We start from the raw sequence: 20153 nt of genomic DNA on the forward strand, positions 1-20153 counted from the left end.
TGGAAAATTTCAAAAGCATGATGGTAACGGATTTGGAACAAATAAGAAATTTAAGACAGAAATTACTGAAAAACTATTATTTATAAAACCTTACACAGGAAAAAAAATGCAGGTTCCTAAATATTTTCTCCATCAAAATGGGCAGGACTACATATTGGATACTTTGTTTCTACTTGGATGATGTCACCGGGCTAGGCTTCTCTGCTCTTAACCAGTCCACTTCAGTCCTCTCTCACTTTCTCCCACATGTGGGCCAAGCAGCCTTTCAATGACCCACTTCATGAGTCATAATTTTTTCTGTTCATGATTCAGAAAAGCATCTTCAGACAGCATTTCCCAGACTTCTGCGGGTTTATTCCAAGGACCAATTTCATCTTCATTGGTTTCCTACAGGAAACCAGACCAACTTCCTATTATTTTATTTTCCTTACTTTCAGCATACATAAAAAAAAGAAAAAAAAATACCATAGCCCACATCAAATTAACTGGAAGTGAGAGCGATAGAAGACTTTACTCTGCACAAAGGGAAGCCAACACAAACAATGCCCAACAACGGGCTGGAAGTCACCGTGCAAAGTTAAATACATAATGTGCTAATATTAGAACCATCTTTCAAAAGAGCATCACGCCAAATCATAAGAAGAAGATATGGATTTGAATTAGCCGTACTGCAATCATTACACTGTCAGAAAGAACATTTATTCCATTAAAAAAAAAAAAAAAAGATCTGTTGTCTATGAGAACAAAGCTGATTTATACAGAGAAAGTAACTGTAAGAAACAAAATACGTCTTTTTCTATCCTAACCCTGATATCCTGCTAGGACAGACGCAGCCCATTGAAACCCAAAGCCCTGAGCCCTGGAGTGGTCGGGGGACAGAGTGGTGAACCCTGGTAAGCTGACAGAGGAGCAGGCTGCTGTCATCCCAGGCCCTTCCGCCCCACCTTCCCATTACCAAAAATCAATCTGTCCTTAGGTCATAAGGAAGGGTTAGGGACTTGGGCTTTAAAGGGTGCTCTCACAGGGCCTTGAAAGCACACTATTTCTCTAAAGCACCAGAAGTTCCTGAGAACCGTTTATTCTCCCAGACTACAGACTGCTCAGAATATGAACAGCTCTGCTGTAAACATACAGCAATTCTCTTTAGATTCTTTCCATTCTCATCATTCCTGACTGTGGGTATCATTTCAGGCTTTAAAAGTTCATATGGTCATTAACTGGCAAGTACCAGAATTATCCTGTATCGAATTCAAAACCCGATAGATTAAAGAAAGAAAGCACTGAAGGCGGCACATTACATATGGATAAGCCAGGAAGCCTGAAGCACACAAGCCCTGGTTCTCAGGGTCTGGCCCCAGACCAGCACTAGCATCACCGGACCACATTCCAGAAATGAAGTTCTCAGCTCCTGCCCCAGACCCGATAAGTCAGAAATTCAGGGGTGAGGGGCAGCAACCAGCAGACAGTACTGGCCTCAACTTTCTCTATCATATTCCCTGTCTTCCTTCCACTGGGAAATGTCTAGAAAATAATTCATTCAATTTACATTTCCCACTAACCACTAAACTTCTAACCCCCTGTACTCTGGCTAACTCCTTCTGTTAACACTGCTAAAATGCTCCTTCTAAAAGTCACAAATGACCTCTAACATAGCTACCAAAGCCTCTTCCCGGTCCTCATCCCTCTTGACTTATCTGAAGCATCCAGCACTGCTGACACCCTTCCTGCTTAAAATGGCCTAACGTCTTGACTACGTGACACAAATCCATCCCCCTGCCCCTCCACTTCAGGCTATCCCACCGTCAGTGATTACCTGTCCTCCCTCCACCCTCTAAACACAGGTGTGTCTTTCTGTCTGCCGTCTTGGCGTCAGATACATCCGGCCTGGATCTGTACCTCTGCCCCGGATCTCTCTCAAGCCTCTGTGAAAGTGCATTCTAAAGCTGAGGCACTTAAGTCAATTATAAGAGATCAAAAGGGCAGTATCTGCCCAACAGCAAAGATGAGAACGCAGGAAGAGGTAGAAAATCAGGATGAAAGGAAATGTGGAAACCAGGGTGGAAGTAGGGAGAGTGCTGACAAACTGTAGGGAATGAAACCAAGGCCATGGAAGACTTCATGTACAAACTATTGAATGGGAACCAAATGTGCTCTGTAAACTTTCACCTAATGCACAATTTAAAAAAAAAAACTGAGGCACTTGACATAAGTAAAATGGCTGACACAGGTCTGAATCCAGCTCCATTTTGTCCTAGGTCCCTGCTTCTGCTTTTTAGAGTATATGACCCATGACCACACTTGTTCGGCAACATTCTGAGGTGGCCTGCCCAGAATGGTCCAGGAAACAGAAGGAACCAGCTCTGGAATGCAGGAAACTGTGGCTAAGGCTGAGTACCCCAGCCAACAGAAATTCTTGATAAATGAGTCTTACGAGAACGTGCTGAATGTCAACCAATCAAATGTACCCCCATACCCTCCCCAACTGTGTACAAAGTTCTACAAAACTGTGTATAAAAGATGTACGCTTATGCCCCTTCTTTGGAACGCCATTTTGAACTTTCATCCTGGTGCTTCCCAGTTTGCAAACGTTTGAATCTGAATAAAACGCTTCTTTCAATTTTTCAGAAATTGTGGTTCATTTTTAACCATTACTTGGTGTCAGAAGCGGAACCGAAGCTACCAGCCTCCTATGGCCTTGAAGCCCTTGTTGGACGCAGGTGAAGGACCCCACTTTTAGGCTCTCTGCCTCCACGAGGAGCTGTGGAAGCTATCTGGTGAGTCCTCTGGGATCTTGAGTTCCTTCTCATTTCATATTCAGATTTTGGGTTGTGTCTGCAGGCTTCTGTCTCTGCTTTTTGGCATGACCACGGGTTCTACCTAATCTTAATCTGCAGATTTCCCTAGCAGACCACCTGCTATGTGTCGAAGATTTAGCAGCTTTGGCCATGTTTGTATTTAGAACTCTGGTATGCCCTGGCCAAAGACAGTTTGTCTGACCAGCGGCTCCTTTTGGGTTCGATTGAATTGGGCAGTTTTTAGCTTAACAGTTATTTGCTTTTCTTTCTAAACTACATTAACAGTCCTGATTGGCCAAGTATAGAAACAGACCCCACGTCACCTCTTACTTCAGACTCCCTCACTTAAGGGAGCAGAGGACACAGCAACAAACACCAGAATTAAGCAGAGTCCTAGAACCCTGAGGACGGGGTTTTCAGGTTTACTGTCATACAATTCAGAAAGAAAAACTAAAGACAAGTAGACAGGCCACCAGAGAATACAGGCGAAAGGAAAGAAAATTGGTATTAGCTGCATCACATCATATTGAGGAGAAAAGAGGCTAAAAAGAGCTTTTCTTTCAGTGACTTTTACTGCTCACAATAAAAAGTAAATTCACCTAATTTAGCAGATTATTGGGACTCAAAAAAATGTTATTCTGTCAGCCAGTAATATAACTACTACTGTAAATTAATATTAAAATAGAGGTTTTCCTGAGTTACATCTTTTAACATCTTAACAAAATACTTCATTCATAATGTGATATCTAACAGCAGAAAACACATCCATGAGTGGCTCAGAACTGCGGGATTAACCTGAAATAAACGAGTACTGCCATTAAAAAAAAAAAAAAAGCTATTTTAATGGCAGCGGTGAGATGTGATTATATTGTTGAATAATAGACTATATACTTTCTAAAAACTTATTAGAATTTCTGTCAGGATGCACTAATATCCAAACTAATACTGATCAGCAAACATGAGAACTGAGACCAGTGGTTGCATTACTGCATTAAGAAGCAACGGACAAACGGATGAATGGATAAATAAATTATAGTATATTCATACAATGGAATACTATGCATCGATAAAGAACAGTAAGGAATCTGAAACATTTCATAACATGAAGAAGCCTGGAAGGTATTATGCTGAGTGAAATTAGTTGCAAAAGGACAAATATTGTATAAGACCACTATTATAAGAACTTGAGAAATAGTTTAAACTGAGAAGAAAACATTCTTTTGTGGTTACGAGAGGAGGGAGGGTGGGAGAGGGGCATTCACTAATTACATAGTAGATAAGAACTACTTCAGGTGAAGGGAAAGACAACACGCAATACAGGGGAGGTCAGCACAACTGGACTAAACCAAAAGCAAAGAAGTTTCCTGAATAAACTGAATGCTTTGAAGGCCAGCGTAGCAGGGGCAGGGGTCTGGGGACCATAGTTTCAGGGGACATCTAACTCATTTGGTATAATAAAATCTATTAAGAAAACATTCTGCATCCCACTTTGGAGAGTGGCGTCTGGGGTCTTAAACACAAGCAAGCAGCCATCTAAGATGCATCAATTGGTCTCAACCCACCTGGATCAAAGGAGAATGAAGAACACCAAGGACACAGGGCGATTACGAGCCCAAGAGACAGGAAGGGCCACATGAACCAGAGACTACATCATCCTGAGACCAGAAGAACTAGATGGTGCCCAGCTATAACCAATGACTGCCCTGACAGGGGACACAACAGAGAACCCCTGAGGGAGCAGGACAGCAGTGGGATGCAGACCCCAAATTCTCATAAAAAGACCAGACTTAATGGTCTGACTGAGACTAGAAGGACCCCGGTGGTCATGGCCCCTAGACCTTCTGTTGGCCCAGGACAGGAACCATTCCCGAAGCCAACTCTTCAGACATGGATTGGACTGGACAATGGGTTGGAGAGGGATGCTGGTGAGGAGTGAGCTTCTTGGATCAGGTGGACACTTGAGACTATGCTGGCATCTCCTGCCTGGAGGGGAGATGAAAGGGTGGGAGGGGGTTAGAAGCTGGCGAAATGGACACGAAAAGAGAGAGTGGAGGGAGAGAGTGGGCTGTCTCATTAGGGGGAGAGTAACTGGGAGTGTGTAGCAAGGTGTATATGGGTTTTTGTGTGAGAGACCGACTTGATTTGTAAACTTTCACTTAAAGCACAATAAAAATTATAAAAAAAAAAAAGAAGAAGCAACAGACAAAAGCCAAACACAAATGCCCAAGGAAGGCAGCCAACATACTGCGATTCATGAGAATGGCTTACTTTGACGTGGCTCTGGGCACCCAGGTTGTAGATCTCGGTGGGCTTCACTTCATTGATGATCTTCACTAGGCAGGTACTGTCTGTGAGGTCACCATAGTGCAGCTTCATGTCTTAGGATGCAAAAACACACCGTGAGACAGAAGAAAACAAGAAAAGCCCAACTTGTAAAGCATCAAAAGTGAAATGCATATTTTGAAAGCTTGAAAACCAGGGTCAAAACTACAATGTTCTATTTGATGGCTCTGGAGCAGCAGAGTATAACTGTTATCTTTAAAGAACCTAAGCAGCAGCAGAAAGACATTTACACGTTTAGCCTATGTCTGTAAAGGATTTATAGTGGTGAACCCAGATAACTTTTTATAAGATCATAACATCATTATGCTGGATATTATACAATTAATAAATGACTCCCAGGTGGATGTAAAATGGTTTATGAGAGTGAGCTTAAGAATTCAAAGAAAATCTTGTAGCAATGTGCATATTCTCTAAAGCAATCTGTTACACAGTGATAATGGTGAAGGTAGTTCTGTATTTGCTCAGATACAACCATCTAGGGATTTTTAAGTGCTTTACAAGCATCAAGACTTAAAGTCTTCCATGAAATGCCTGATAGAATGACATAATTCATTAAAGGGCAACCAGTCTAGCCCAACTCCTCAATCAAAGCAGACACTATGCTGACTTCATTAGTGTAAGGATGGCACACATAGATGGATGACTGGCAACCTTCATCTTTACGTTATTTTTACATAATATTGATCTACAGCGAGATCCAGTGGCAGTACTATTCTGCACTTTGCACAAAAACAGTAATAATGTTCACGAAGGATGCATTTAATAATTTAAATACTGAGGTGCAAAGCCATTTCTGTGCACAACTAGACCATTTTCCTGATGGTATCTCCACACATATAAGTAACCCAAATCTTTGAATATTCAGAGGCTCTGAGGTGAACACAAAATCACTCATGGTTTACAAGGCAGTTGTACCATGCTTGCTAGGTAAAACTGGTAGAATACTGCAGACAAAATACGAGGTTGGAAACACCGTGTTCTAGCCCCAGCCCTGACTTTTTCTAGGTATATGACCTTTCGGCCTCCATTTCCTCATCTGTAAAGTGGCCTCCCTGATAACCCCAGGCATTGCTGTGAAGATCAAAGATCGAATGAGAAAACACTGTGGCTGTGCTATGCAAACTGTATAGCTTGTTGTGTTGTTGTTAGGTGTTGTTGAGTCGATTTTTGACTCATAACGACTCCATGTGACAGAGTAAGTGCCCCAGAGGGCATTTTAGGCTATAATTTTTATGGGAGCAGATCATCAGGTCTTTCTTCTATGGAGTGGTTGAGTGGGATCAAACCATCAACTCTTCCGTTAACAGCCAAGCGCTTAATCATTGTGTCACCGGGGCTCCTTAAACTGTACAGCTACATAAAGGCAATTTTATTAACAAAAATAGCAAACAACTACAAATACTGACAATGGTCTGTAAAGCAATTTAAATGTAGTTTTGACTGCCATTTTTTTTTTACCTGTCTTCAAAAATTATTTTAAAAATTAATTAAATGTACAAAGATTGCTTAACATGACTGAATTAGACCGTAAGAAAAAAGGAGTGCTCTACTTTTATGAAACTGATCTTCCTGGAGAGAAAAGGGACACCTGGGGAAGGGCAATCAAAGGCATTTCTTCTCTTGGTCTCTGAGCAGAATCACCTAGCCAATGTCTCAGCACTAACCCAAACCAAGATGACACCAGAGCCTGAGAGCAGCAAGCAATGAAGGGCTTTCAAAGCCTGCATATAATTGTCAAAGCAGATAATTCATGGGTAAATATTGTGACTTGATAGGCTCTGAAAAAAATGACGTGTAAAAATACCTTAGCATAATGTAGGAAGTTACAGAAAGGGATGTGAGAAAAAGAAAGTGACTTACTTCCTTCACTATGAGTCTGGGGATTCTTGTACAGGTGTTCAATTCGACCTGTATTGAATGAACTGGATCGCCGGACAATTCCGTGGACCTGAGGTTTGGTGGTGTAGAAAGAGAAAAGAACATGGTAAGTGGGTAATGAGGATTAGCAGGCAACTCAGAAGCTCTTTTGCTAATGTTTAGCCTTATGAAAAATATAAACATATCCTTTATTTATTAAGGAAAACATTTATTTCAAATTATTAGAAAATGTTCTACTGCTCAGTTTCCAATGCCCCCAACCACTGCAACCTACCTCAAGAAACCTCCATCTTTCTCTCTCTCTACTGGCAACAGCAACAAAAGCAATTAGAAAATTACGTGATTTCAGAATGAATGCTGAGTTGTAGATACTCAGATGTCTCCTTTTCCAGCCACATACCCTTACGGCCCTACTGCTGACAAAAATATCTCCTCAGTTTGAAACTGAAGACAGACCACGTGAGGTCATATCAGCAAAGCAAACGCACGGCCTGTTTCACACACAACATAGAGAACCGGAGGCCCTGAAGCCAATGTGACTTTTCCAGTGTCCCTAGAGCTAAGGCCTCTAGTCTATTCTAGATATTTCTGCATCTGCAGCTGCTATTACGTGGCACATGGAAATGCCAGAAAGCTAAGTGGCACAGGTTACGGACAAGATTCATGTACTCCTGGATTTAAAGCATTAAGAAAACTCAAATTGAGAGAATTTTTTTTTTTTAATCTTTAACTTAAGCATGATACATGTGAGAGAAAAAGTAGTTGAAACAGGAACGCATACCTGTCAGATACTGAAGAAAAGACTGTGTCTGATACATAAAAGAAATTGTTCAAGAACCAACCCCACTTCCTCCTTGTGTCAGGACTGCCAAGGTTAACACCAGCTATGTGGCCAGATGTCCAAGTTCCCGTCCCACTGATGGCAGTTTTAATCCTTGACTTATTTTAAAATGTTCCTTCTAATGTTGGGTAGATTCATTTGTAGCTGAATACACTTTTCTATTTTAACTCAATCATTTTCCATTTATGTCAAACCAAAATTAATTCTTGGCATGACTCAAATATTCCAGATGCAAGGGGGAAATTATAAGCACATAAGACTTTCTTTTAAATAGAAAGAAATGTCATCATCATTTTATATGGCAAATATGAGAAACTGATTTATGCAGAGGATACAACACACTCACATTTAAACTGTAATGACTAATTCTGTTGGTTAAGTTGCTTTAGCCAAAGAGAAAAGCACTCATTGACACTGTTATCCAGAAGAACTAAACTCAAGAAGATTTGGTCAGTATGAAAATATTTTAAGCAGGGAACATCACAAATTTGGTTGACATTTTAGAAGTCAAACATTAAAATCTAGAAAACATCAAACTGAGTTTGGCTATAGGTTTTCATTTCTTAATTTAGAAGTGGAAAAAATAACACTCACATTAAGCTTAGAATTTACTCCACTTCATGGTCTCCAATTTTTCTAGCTGCTACTGAATTGTCAAGTTGAGCAGCTCTACAAATTTAATCTTTTTTTTATAAAAAGCAAGTTCACACGCATATTCATATACAACAAAATTGGTGTTTACCACCAAAATTGCTTTTGAAATATCAATTTCTCAGATACAAGCACAGAATTGTCTACATTCTAAAAACAGAATTTAACTTTGACCAAAAGAAAGAAAGAATTTGATTTATGCTCTCTTCTCTTGATTGCAGGATTCTCGTTAACTCAAATATTCCAACAGCCCAAAACACAGGAAAATGCTGATACATATACACTGCACACTTTTAATTCCCCCTCACTCCCAATTTTTGGTATGTGTACACCAGGAAAAGAAAATCTGGCCAAATGCTTAATCCACGGCAGCAAGTATTATTCTAAGAACTAATGAGAGCAAAATCTATCTGCCTGAGACAGGTAAAATACAAACTTTAAGACAAGCCAAATGTGTGCAAACTGGATAATCTAGTTAAGAATTTGCGATTAGCAGCCTTCTCATTACAGAAGGGATGTAGGTAGGGTTTTTTGTTTGTTTTCATAAGGATTTGGGGGGGAAAGAAGATAAGAAGTTAGGAACTCAAACTGAAAAGATAAATGAGCAGAATTTGGCTTTATATAAACTTACTCAAAATCTGTATTAAATTATAGCACTTCAAAAATAAAACAGAACTCTGAAAAACCAAGGTATTAATCCATGGAAGTGTGTGTTCTGGCCAGTTTCGCCTTCCATTAACCAAAGGATGAAGGGAAAGTTCTCCAGTGTCAGAACCAAGCTGTTCGACTTTCAAAGCCAGAGTCAGACTAGACAATATAACAGGGAAATGTTGGATTATTTATGTATTCTATTCAACACAATGGAAAATTATTACCTTTGGATTTCAATTCTGCAGTGTCTAAATTTCTCTTGGAGGCAAGTGTGCCCCTCACATTTAGAAAAAAAAACTGATTATTCAGGTGATATCAACAGCTACCATTCACATGGCAGTGCCCACATGCCAGACAGATGCTGTTCTTCATAAACATTAAACCCTTCGGCCTGCACTACAACCTTCCTACTGCCCTTCCCATCCTACAGACAGGACACTGGCCCAGGATCACACAGTCAGGAAGTGGCAGTGCTGAGGGTCAACTGGCTCGATCCTGCTGTCACTAAGTACAGTTTCAAAACCAAATCCTTAAAAAGATTTTCCTTTTTAAATTAAAGCACCAGGGCTTCTGGGATATCCAACAACCCAGAAAGAAATGTCACCCAAAGCCTTCAAGGATTCTCCCAGATCAAGATAGGACACGCAGAAACTCCACATTCTAACAAATCATTTCCAGTAGACAGCAATCTGACAATCCTTATATTCCATGTCTTTTCCATTTCCCTATACTCCACCAAAGGCAGTGGTTATTGCCGATAAGTCATTTCAGCAGGTAGAATACGATCCAGAACCGATAGTATTGAAGGAAGAACTCCAAGCTGCAGTGAAGGCATTGGCAAAAAACAAGGCTCCAGGAATTGACAGAATACCAATAGAGACGTTTCAACAAACGGATGTAGCACTGGAAGACATTTGGAAGACAGCTACCTAACCAAATGGCCACAAGAGATCCATATTTGTACCCATTCCAAAGAAAAGTGATCCAACAGAATGCAGAAATTATCGAACAATATGATTAGTATCATATGCAAGTAAAATTTTACCAAAGATAATTCAAAAATAGTTGGAGCCGTAAGTCAACAGGGAACTGACAGAAATTCAAGACCGATTCAGAAAGGACACGGAAAAAGGGATATTATTGCTGATGTCACATGGATCTTGGCTGAAAGCAAAGCATACCAGAAAGATGTTTACCTGTGTTGTGTTGACTGTGCAAAGGCATTCGACTGTGTGGATCATAACAAAATATGAATTTCATTGTGGAGAATGGGAATTCCAGAACGCTTAATTGTGCTTATGAGGAACCTCTACATAGACCAAGAGGCAGTCCTTCAAATAGAACATGGGGATACTTCGTGGTTTAATATCAGGAAAAGTGTGCATCAGGATGGTATCCTCTCACCATACTTACTCAATTCGTATACTGAGCAAACAATCCAAGAAGCTGGACTACATGAAGAAGAACAGGGTATCGGGATTGGAAGAAGAATCATTAACAACTTGCGACATGCAGATGATACAACCTTGCTTGCTGAAAGTGACAAGCACTTGAAGCACTTACTGACGAAAATCAAAGACTACAGCTTTCAGTATGGATTACACCTCAATATGAAGAAGACAAAACTCCACAACTGAACGAATGAGCAACATCATGATAAACGGAGAAAATACTGAAGTTGTCGAGGATTTCATTTTACTTAGATCCACAATCAACACCCATAGAAGCAGCAGTTAAGAAATCAAACAACGTATTGCATTGGGCAAATCTGCTCCAAAAGATCTCTTTAAAGGTGCTGGAAAGCAAAGATGTCACTTTAAGGACTAAGGTGCATCTTACCCAAGCCATGGTATTTTCAATCACCTCATATGCATGCTAAAACTGGACAATGAATAACGAAGGCTGAAGAATTGATGCCTTTGAATTATGGCATTGCCAAACAATTTTGAATATACCACGGAATATCAAAAGAACAAACAAATCTATCTTGGAAGAAGTACAGCCAGAATGTTCCTTAGAAGCGAGGATGGTGAGATTTCATCTTATGTGCTTTGAACGTGTCATCAGGAAGGACCAGTCCCTGGAGAAGGACATCATGCTTGGTAAAGCAGAATTTTAGTGAAGGAGAAGAAGACCCTCAATGAGGTGGACTGACACAGTGGCTGCCAACAATGGGCTCAAGTACAGCAATTACTGTGAAGATGGTGCAGGATCAGGCAGTGTTTCATTGTGTTGTACATAGGGTTGCTGTGAGTTGGAACCAATTCAATGAGACCTAACAACAACAACAGCATTCTTTTCTGAAAGAAAAGCTCAAAATTTACCTATTCTTTATTTCAAATTCTGATATGCTTGTTACCAAGTTGTTTAATATAGGTTATCTTAAACCAAAAAATCAAACCCATTGCCATCAAGTTGATTATGACTCATAGCGACTCTACAGGACAGAGAAGAACTGCCCATAGGGTTTCCAAGGCTGTAAATCTTTATCAAAGCAGACGGCCACATCTTTCTCCTGCTGAGAAACTAATGAGCTCAAACCACCGACCTCTCAATTAGCAGCCAAGTGCTTAACCACTATGCCACTGAGGCTCCTTATAAGGGACATATATGTGTATACATACACATACACCTATCCCTCTCTTATCAGCATAGTTAGGTTCCAAAAACCAGGTCGTTAGACAAAAAAAGGCACCGTGCAAAAATGGAGGATGAGCATCACAAAATGGAAGATCACTATGTCATTACATAACTGCCCAATTACATCATCATGTAACTGCCAAATTACATCATCACATAACTACTAAATTACATTACCACATAACTGCAAAACCACTGAGAATCATGGCCCAGCCTAGTGGACACACAACCGTAACCATCATAGTCAGCGTTATTCTCACCTTGCACTTTGGCGTTAGTCACTGCCAAATATATGTCATTAATGCACAAAACAATCAGATTTTTTAGTATTGTCATAAATGCGAAATGTCAGATAAAGAAATAGTCGGTAAGTGAGGAGTATATATATATATATATATATATCTCATTGGTTCTGTCTCTCTGGAGAATCCTAGGAAGCATTCTTTCCTAGGAAGAACAACTCTGTCTCCCCATCAAGCCTGCCCATAGCACTTGTAGCTTCTCTTCACAGTGTTTATTTGTTCCCATCTTGCACTTTGCTACCGAAAAGTATGTTGTTTCCAGTTGTTTCTGAGCTAGTAATATTCTACATACAAAGACTAGATTCAAAAAATATGATTGCCCAGAGAAGCCAGGTCCCCAAAATTAGACGTCTTTAGACACTTTGTTCATCTTTACCTATGATTACATCAGTCACCTGATCTTGATGGAACCTTCTGTTGGAGTGATTCTCAAACTGTCCTACCAGGATAGCAACATCAGCAAAAACTGAGAACTTGCTAGAAAGGCCATCTCCAATTTCACCCAGATCTATGAATCAGCAACCCTGTCTTCACCTGGACTCTGGGTGATTCTGATGTACTACCGAGTTAGAAGTCTCTGCTTGTCTGAACCTACCCCGTCTCAGTCCACTGCAAGCAATACACTAGCCCTGTCCTTTTGCTCAGGGTCTAAGCAACCATGACATTCTGGGAACTTTCCAAGGCAGCCTCTTTGTAGAATCACCTTCACATTTACTCTAAGCACAAACAGATAATGTATGTGCCACCCAATCCTCCTTAACAGCGTATTCTTTGACTATATCAACCTCTTAAAAGGAAGGACCGCAGCCTATTAAAGTTGAATATGGTATGGATAAACACCTTTCACTCCTGCCAACTCTACAGAGCTCACATTTCGCTGTGCCATGATGAGGAATCGTTGTTGCCAGGCTTTGGAGTGCCACACCTTCAACCTGCATCATCTATAAGGTTTCCTTCTATCCATTTATGAGTCTCACTCTTAAATTTATTTCTCCAGACAGTGTCTCAATGATGTGTTCCTTCCATACCTGTGAGTCACCAAATGGGCCTTCTTTTTTCTCTGTTATCGAAATCAAATCTGCTCTCATAATGTCAAATGCCAATGGAATGAAAACATTTGCAGCCCATGAAGCAGCCCCATGTTCTCATTACATCTATTTCTCAATCCCTCATCTATTGAAGAACACTCCTACCTGTATCCTGAAGTCAGGTACTTCCTTAGTGAGACACCTGAGTGAAGCTTTGCCTCTGTCCACATGCTTCCCAGCCTTTTCAAGGAACATCGACAGCACCCCAGCGCTCCTGGTCCTTCCAGAAGGAGAAAGACTGACATCTACCACACTACTTCCAGGCCCAAACCTTGTGGCATCGGGTTCCCACAGAGAAACCCTCCCTCACCTGCCTCAGCTGTGCCCTCCTCCCCTCAGTTCTGGACATACACATGATCACCTTCTCCATCTCTTGCCTCGGCCCACCACTCACACCTTGGAAATCGATGTCAAAACCCAGGAGAGCAAGTGCCACTTCAGTTTAGATGCCAAACTCCTTATTATTTTTCCGCTTGCCCAAATACACATTTTTTTAAACAACACACCTGTAATTGGAACACCTATAAACAGACAATTCAAACTTACTAACGTAAACATTCCTAAAGCAGGTCAGAGCATTTAGGTTGCTGTGTGGTGTTTTTGTTTTCTGCTGCAGCATGAATTTATATGCATATGTGTATCTGAAAACTGTTCTAAAGAAAAGATATACAACCTGAGCAACATCAGATTCGATACATATAACCTGTTTTTCTTTTAAGGAGAGTAGAAAATGTTTTGTTTAGTTTTTATTAAGAAAATAGGAGAAAAAAAGCAGAAGGAGGAGAAGGCGAGGGGGGACCAGGAGGTGGAGATGACAATGATGACAGCCCATCTGGAAGGCTGAGTTCCCATGAAATATATGGCTGTCACTGAGAACATCGATTTTCACACGCAAAGAAGGAAACAGTATTCATGCCTCATGCCATACTCAAAAACAAATTCAAAATGGATTAAGGACCATGTGCAAACTAAAATGATAAAATACTTAGAAGAAAATGCAGAGGCAATGTTGTCAGGTCTCGCTTTTAACAGTGGATTATGTAATATAATAACAAAAGTGCAAACAGCAAAAGACAAAATAAACGGGATCTCATAAAAAATTAAAAACTTTTGTTCCTCAAAAGACTTTACTAAAGAAGTGAAAAAACAAGCTACAGACTGGAAAAGTATCTTCAGAAACCATATATCCAATATGGAACTAATAATCAAAATATATATAAAACTGCGACAACAAAAAGACAAATAATGCAATCATAAACCGGCCAAAAGACTTGAATAGACATTTCATCAGAGAGGACATTCAAATGGCCACTAAACACATGAAAAGATGCTCAGTGTCATTAATCATCGGACAGATGCAAATCAAAACCACAAGGAGATACTATCTCACTCCCACTAAGACGGCTAGGAAACCCCGGTGGCCTAGTGGTTAAGTGCTACAGCTGCCAACCAAAGGGTCCGCAGTTTGAATCCACCAGGCGTTCCTTGGAAACTCTATGGGGCCGTTCTACTCCGTCCTATAGGATCGCTATGAGTCAGAATCGACTTGATGGCAACAGGTTTGGGTTTTTTTGGAAGATGACTAAGATTAAAAAAAAACAAAACAGAAAATCACAAATGTTGGTGAGGCTGTGGGGAAACTGGAACCCTTAGCCATTACTGCTGGGAATACACACTGGTAGAGCCGTCATGGGAAACAGCATGGCTGCTCCTCCAAACTCAACAAATGAAATGACCACACGACCCAACGATTCCACCCCTAGGTATGGACCCTGGAAATCTGAGAGCAGAGGCTCAAACAGAGACTTGTACACCAGTGTTCATTGCAGCACTACTCAATAACCAGAAGGTAGAAACAACCTAAATGCTCACCAACGGATAAATAAACAAAAGGTGGTGCACACATACAATGGAAAACTACTCAGCCCGTAAGAGAAAAATGAAGTCTTTTACATGCTACAATGTGCATGGAGCCTGAAGACATTATGCTGAGTGACATAAGTAAATCACAAAAAGACAAATGCTACATGACCGCACATATATAAAAAGACAAGAACAGGCAAATGTACAGAGACCAAAGTTTCTTAGTAGTTACCTGAGGTGGGAGGGAGGGGAAAACAGGGGCTCTTGCTGGCAGAGTACTAAGTTTTGGTTTACTGTGACGGAAAAACTGCATTAAGGGTAGAGCTGCACAGTCGATTAATGTAATTGCTGTCCCTAAGCTGTATAATTATAAAAGGTTGAATTGGCAAAAATTGTATGATAGATATATTTACAAGACAAAAAAAAAAGGAGTAGCTGCTGAGGCTGCTTACGTACAATCAAACACCTCATGGGTTTTAGTTTCTTGGTTTGGATGTTTAGTGTCATGGTTTCATGGGACATCCCAGTTCGGTGGCCTAATAATGTGTTCAGTGTTTCTGCTCTGCCTCCTAGTTCATCGCACAGTGCCCAGGATCTTAAAAGCTTGCAAGCGGCCATCCAAGGTACAACAATTTAGGCTCTATTCACCTGGAGCAACAAAAGAAGGAGCGTAAACAACAGGAAGACGACATGGAATGTGTGGCTAATTGCCTCTATAAACAACTGCTTCCTTTGCCATGAGACCAGAAGAACTGGATGGTGCCCAGATACCATTACAGAACATTTTGATCAAAGATTCTATAGAAGAATCCTGATCAAAACGGGGGAAATACAGAACAGAATTTCAAATTCCCATGGAATCCATTCTTTCTGGAGCCATGGAAGCTGGATGAACTCCTGAAACATTTGCCCTGAAATAATCTTTAAACCTTAAACCAAAAACATCCCTGAAGTCTTCTTAAAACCAAACAATAGTTCAGCTTAACTAGTAAAGAATGTCTGCCTTGAGCAGTGTAATCTTTTAAGATCTATCTATATGGGATCAAACTGACAAGAGCAACTAGAAAGATCAGACAGTTAACTCCGGGAGCAGTAAGTTTACGTTGGTACGGGAGACTGACAATGGTTGTACAACACAAAGAATGTAATCAATGTCACTAAACTGTTCCTGTAGAAATCACTGAATTGGTGTATATTTTGGTGTGTATACTCTCAACAACAACAAAAGTAAAATGAATTATATATATGTAAAATAAATAAATTATATGTGTGCGTGTATATATATATATATATATATATATATTTTATATATATATGTATGTATATGGCTACCTATTAGAAAGCAAAAACCCATAGGTTTAAATTTTTAAATCAAGCTTGCAAGGATCAGCTTGGTTTTTATTGCTCTGCCCAATTTCCAAATTAAGCAACTTGACCGTGAGTGGGATGGATTTATGTGACACATGGATTGTTAAGCTCACCCTAATAACTGAAGAGCGCTAGCTTACATAGGGGCTGCGCTATCTGGGAAGGCGGGAAGCGTACACAACAGCTAGCCCTCGGGAACAGGGGAAGCCACCGGAGCTCACCAGGAGATAACCAGCACAATGAGCTGGCAGGATGACAAGCCAAGCACACATTCTTCCCCCGGCTCTGATTTGTTATCAGAGTTCAGTGGAAAACACATACTGTGGACGGACAGCAGCAGAGGAAGCGTGAGGCTGCTGTGTCCGCGCGATTCTGGCCGCTGGGGCCTGCTGGCTGAGTCACTCACCTCATAGCCTTTATCCAGCAGGAACTCAGCCAAGTAGGAACCATCCTGGGGAGAGAGGGAGAAGGGACAATGTCAGACACATCATGGCTGGCACAGAGGCAGCAGAGACAGAGCATTTTGAGAACATCGCTTAAAGGTGATAAGGTCTAAAAGGATAACAACATAATATTGATAAGCAGAGCACGGTGTTCACTGTTCACAAGGCATTTCACAGACATCTCCCATTAGCGTTCCACAGCAGCCCAGTAAAGAGGTGCCATGACCACCTTTACAGAGGGAGAAACTGAAATCCATGCAGGCGATGAGGCTGCAGAGTCAGGTCACCTTGGGTTTCAGCTTTGCCACTTACTAGTGTGTGATACAGAGCCCCTGAGCGGTGCAAACATTCAGCTACCAACTGAAAGGTTGGCAGCTTGAGTCCACCCAGAGGCACCTCAGAAGAGAGACCTGGTGATCTACTTCTGAAAAATCAGCCACTGAAAACCCTATAGAGCACAGTTCTACTCTGACACACATGGGGTCACCGCTGAGTCAGAACTGATGCCACGGCAACTGGGAAACAAAGTGTGATGTACAAAACACGGGTGGCAGAGCAGAAGAGCTTGGTGCTACCAGAACATGAAACTGGACATCACGCTAATCTGAGGTTTGTGAAAAGGAGTCGTGGGAGAGCTGGGGTGAGAACCGTGGGACTCAGGAATAGGGAGGGCATGAAAAGGAGGGAGACAGCACACGTGTTGGCATCACTGAGAAAGGCCATGTGGGCTGCAGGTACTGGAAGACGAGCATCAGACAGCACCCCGGGCAACACGGCGCTTCCAACCCAAGACTGTCAGCTTGACAACTAACCTAAAGATTGACAGTTCAAACCCACCCAGTGGCATTACAGAAGAAAGGCCTGGAGACCTGCTTTCATAAAGATTACAGCCAAGAAAACTCTATGGAGCACAGTTCTACTCTATAACATGGTGTCACCATGACTGGGAATCAACTCAGAGGCAGTGGGTTTCATTTTTCGTTTGTTTGTTTAGAGTGGGGGAGGGGACATGATAAGAAATGTATCCTCATCACTGAATAGACTGCACACAGTCTTTACAAAAATGAAACAGTGATTGTTTTTTATAAAATAGTAAGTACTTCATTTGTATTAATTTTAAGTTACATAGCTAATGCCTACATCAAGATAAAGCTGTCAATAAATCTTTAAAAACATCTGGGTAGGGGTGTTTATTTAAAACATTTCATGTGCCACTTTTAGGGAAAGAAAGTGTGAAATTCAACTAATTATAGAAAGAGAGGTCAAAAGTTAAGAACTCGTTCTTCTAGAAGGGCTAGAAAGAGCTGCCAGCCTCTCTCTCAGGAAAATAACTGGATAGGCATTTTACAGTCCATTCTGCCATTGGTCTTCTGTTCTCAGCCCGGCCAGGGGCCCGCCATCCCACCCAGACTTCAACATAAAATTGAGAGGCTCCAACTACTGCGATCTGTATCCACAAAAGGAGTTGGGGACGTTTGGGTTTTCTTCAATTTCTTCAGTTTGAAAAAGCTTAAAATAAATATCCCTTTGCGCTTCAAAAGTTCCTACCAGATATTCCAGGAAAAAAGAAAAACGAAGTAAGCCTTATTATTACTATCACTACTTGGCCTAAAAAGCTAAAAGCTGGAACTGGAGATGCCCTATGGGTCCTGAAAACGACCCACTGCCAATTGTGTGTTTACGACATTAAGGTAAAAGTCATGCATAAATTCCAGCAGAGTGACAAGGTCAGGGATGCAAAGGACACATTTTGTGGTCCATTAAAACCGCCAGCAGATTTTCTTCTGACTTCTTGACATAAATATTTTGGTTTATAGACTCACATGGAGAAGAAGAGAGAAAGCTTGGCATACCCCTTTTCTTTACAATATTACGTATACACACATTCACAGGGCTTTTAGATCCCCAACATGCCAGCTAAATCAAATACTGACCAACCAGGCTGGCCTACACTACCATCGGACATGGTCTCACCATCAGTGATCCTACACGTGGAAAGACGTAGAAAACAGCTCAACAGAAAAGTCATTTGCAGTAACAGTAATAACAACAACGGTTACCATTATGGTTACCATTATTACATAGCAGGTAAGGAAACCTTGGAAAGTAGGTTTATTTGCTGTATTTTTTTCTTTTTTGAAGCAGGCAACACTGTACTTTTCACTTTTTGTAATTCTCTTGGAATACAGAGTTAAAAAGCTTTGTGTTCTACCACAGTTGCATAGAAGGCTTTGTTTTTCTTATGTTCAAGGTAGAAGTGAAAGTGCTAAAGAGGGAGGGGGGGTAGTGGGTGGAGGAAGCCTGTGATTATTCAGAAAGCTGATGTGAAACAGGCCTGCCCAGGACTGAACCCTGTCAATAAGGTCTTGTTCTTCTCACCCAGGCCCTCCTCAAACTTTCCAACCATGCTGGAACATTCTGAACCAGCAGGGCACTCACTTCCTCCACACTTCCCTGCCAGGCCTACGGAGTGATAGCCAGCTCACAAAGAGTGGGAAACAGGCCGCTAGGTGCTCCTGGTTTCTGACTGGTCCTTTCCCCAGGTCCCTGAGGTGACTTGGGGAGACATACAGTATCTGTGGGAGTCAAGCCTTTGCCAAAACTAGGGTGGCTGCCGTTTCCGCCTCCTCTTTAGGAGCAGTGACTGCTTGAGAAGACTTTAATCAGGCCAATGACTAAACTGTCATGGCAACTCAGGGGCTGTGGCTAATGCTCAATTCTGGTACTTCACTCCCCAGAAACCAGGAACCAGTGACCCAAATTTCCAACACACTCACTGTGAACGCGTTCGTCTGTAGAAATTTCAGCGTGGATTTCCATCCCCATTACAGAAAATGTCTTAACTGGAGAAACACTTATTTAAGGGCTTCTCTGACTCCTCCTGTAGGTGCTGTAGGATGCTCACCTACTTCATACGATGCTCCACAGTCCTTTCAGTCAGCAGCATGGCTGTCACATCTCTGAGGCATAGAAATATTTTCTCTCTCACTCTCCTAAGAACTGAGATGACCGAGGCACAGGGAGGCTAGCTGACTTCCCTATTATCACACTACCAGTTGCACATGAAGCCAGAACTAGAGTCCAAGTCTCCCATTATTCTGAACTAGGAATCACCTCCTTCTCCTCAACCTCCTCTACCTGGGGCCTACCCAAACATGCCAAACCCAACAAATAATAAAAGAACACAAAGGGTTCATCCTTAAACCAAATTCATTGAGTCATTTTCCATAATAGGTTGTTTTCTGAATTAAACAGTGCTTTCCATTTTTAATCAAGTGACCCAAAGCCAG

At 41.3% G+C, this 20153-nt stretch overlaps 1 protein-coding gene across 3 annotated transcripts in view; it reads right to left on the bottom strand.

Annotated features, from left to right (window-relative positions):
* The window catches only part of GMDS (GDP-mannose 4,6-dehydratase), a 795040-nt gene that overhangs the window by 615699 nt on the left and 159188 nt on the right, over positions 1–20153 (bottom strand). For 2 of the 3 annotated variants that reach the window (XM_003417823.4, XM_010597535.3), the window contains exons 2-4: positions 16827–16871; positions 6999–7086; positions 5064–5173 (exon numbers count right to left, since the gene is read on the bottom strand). In XM_003417823.4, the coding sequence (XP_003417871.1) occupies positions 5064–5173; positions 6999–7086; positions 16827–16871 (243 nt within the window). Of the gene's footprint in view, positions 1–5063; positions 5174–6998; positions 7087–15508; positions 15617–16826; positions 16872–20153 lie in introns of those variants that run through there. The other variant, XM_064279810.1, reaches the window with a different exon arrangement.

The sequence above is a fragment of the Loxodonta africana genome, chromosome 1 (genome assembly GCF_030014295.1).
Source record: "Loxodonta africana isolate mLoxAfr1 chromosome 1, mLoxAfr1.hap2, whole genome shotgun sequence".
In the NCBI taxonomy this organism is placed as follows: domain Eukaryota; kingdom Metazoa; phylum Chordata; class Mammalia; order Proboscidea; family Elephantidae; genus Loxodonta; species Loxodonta africana.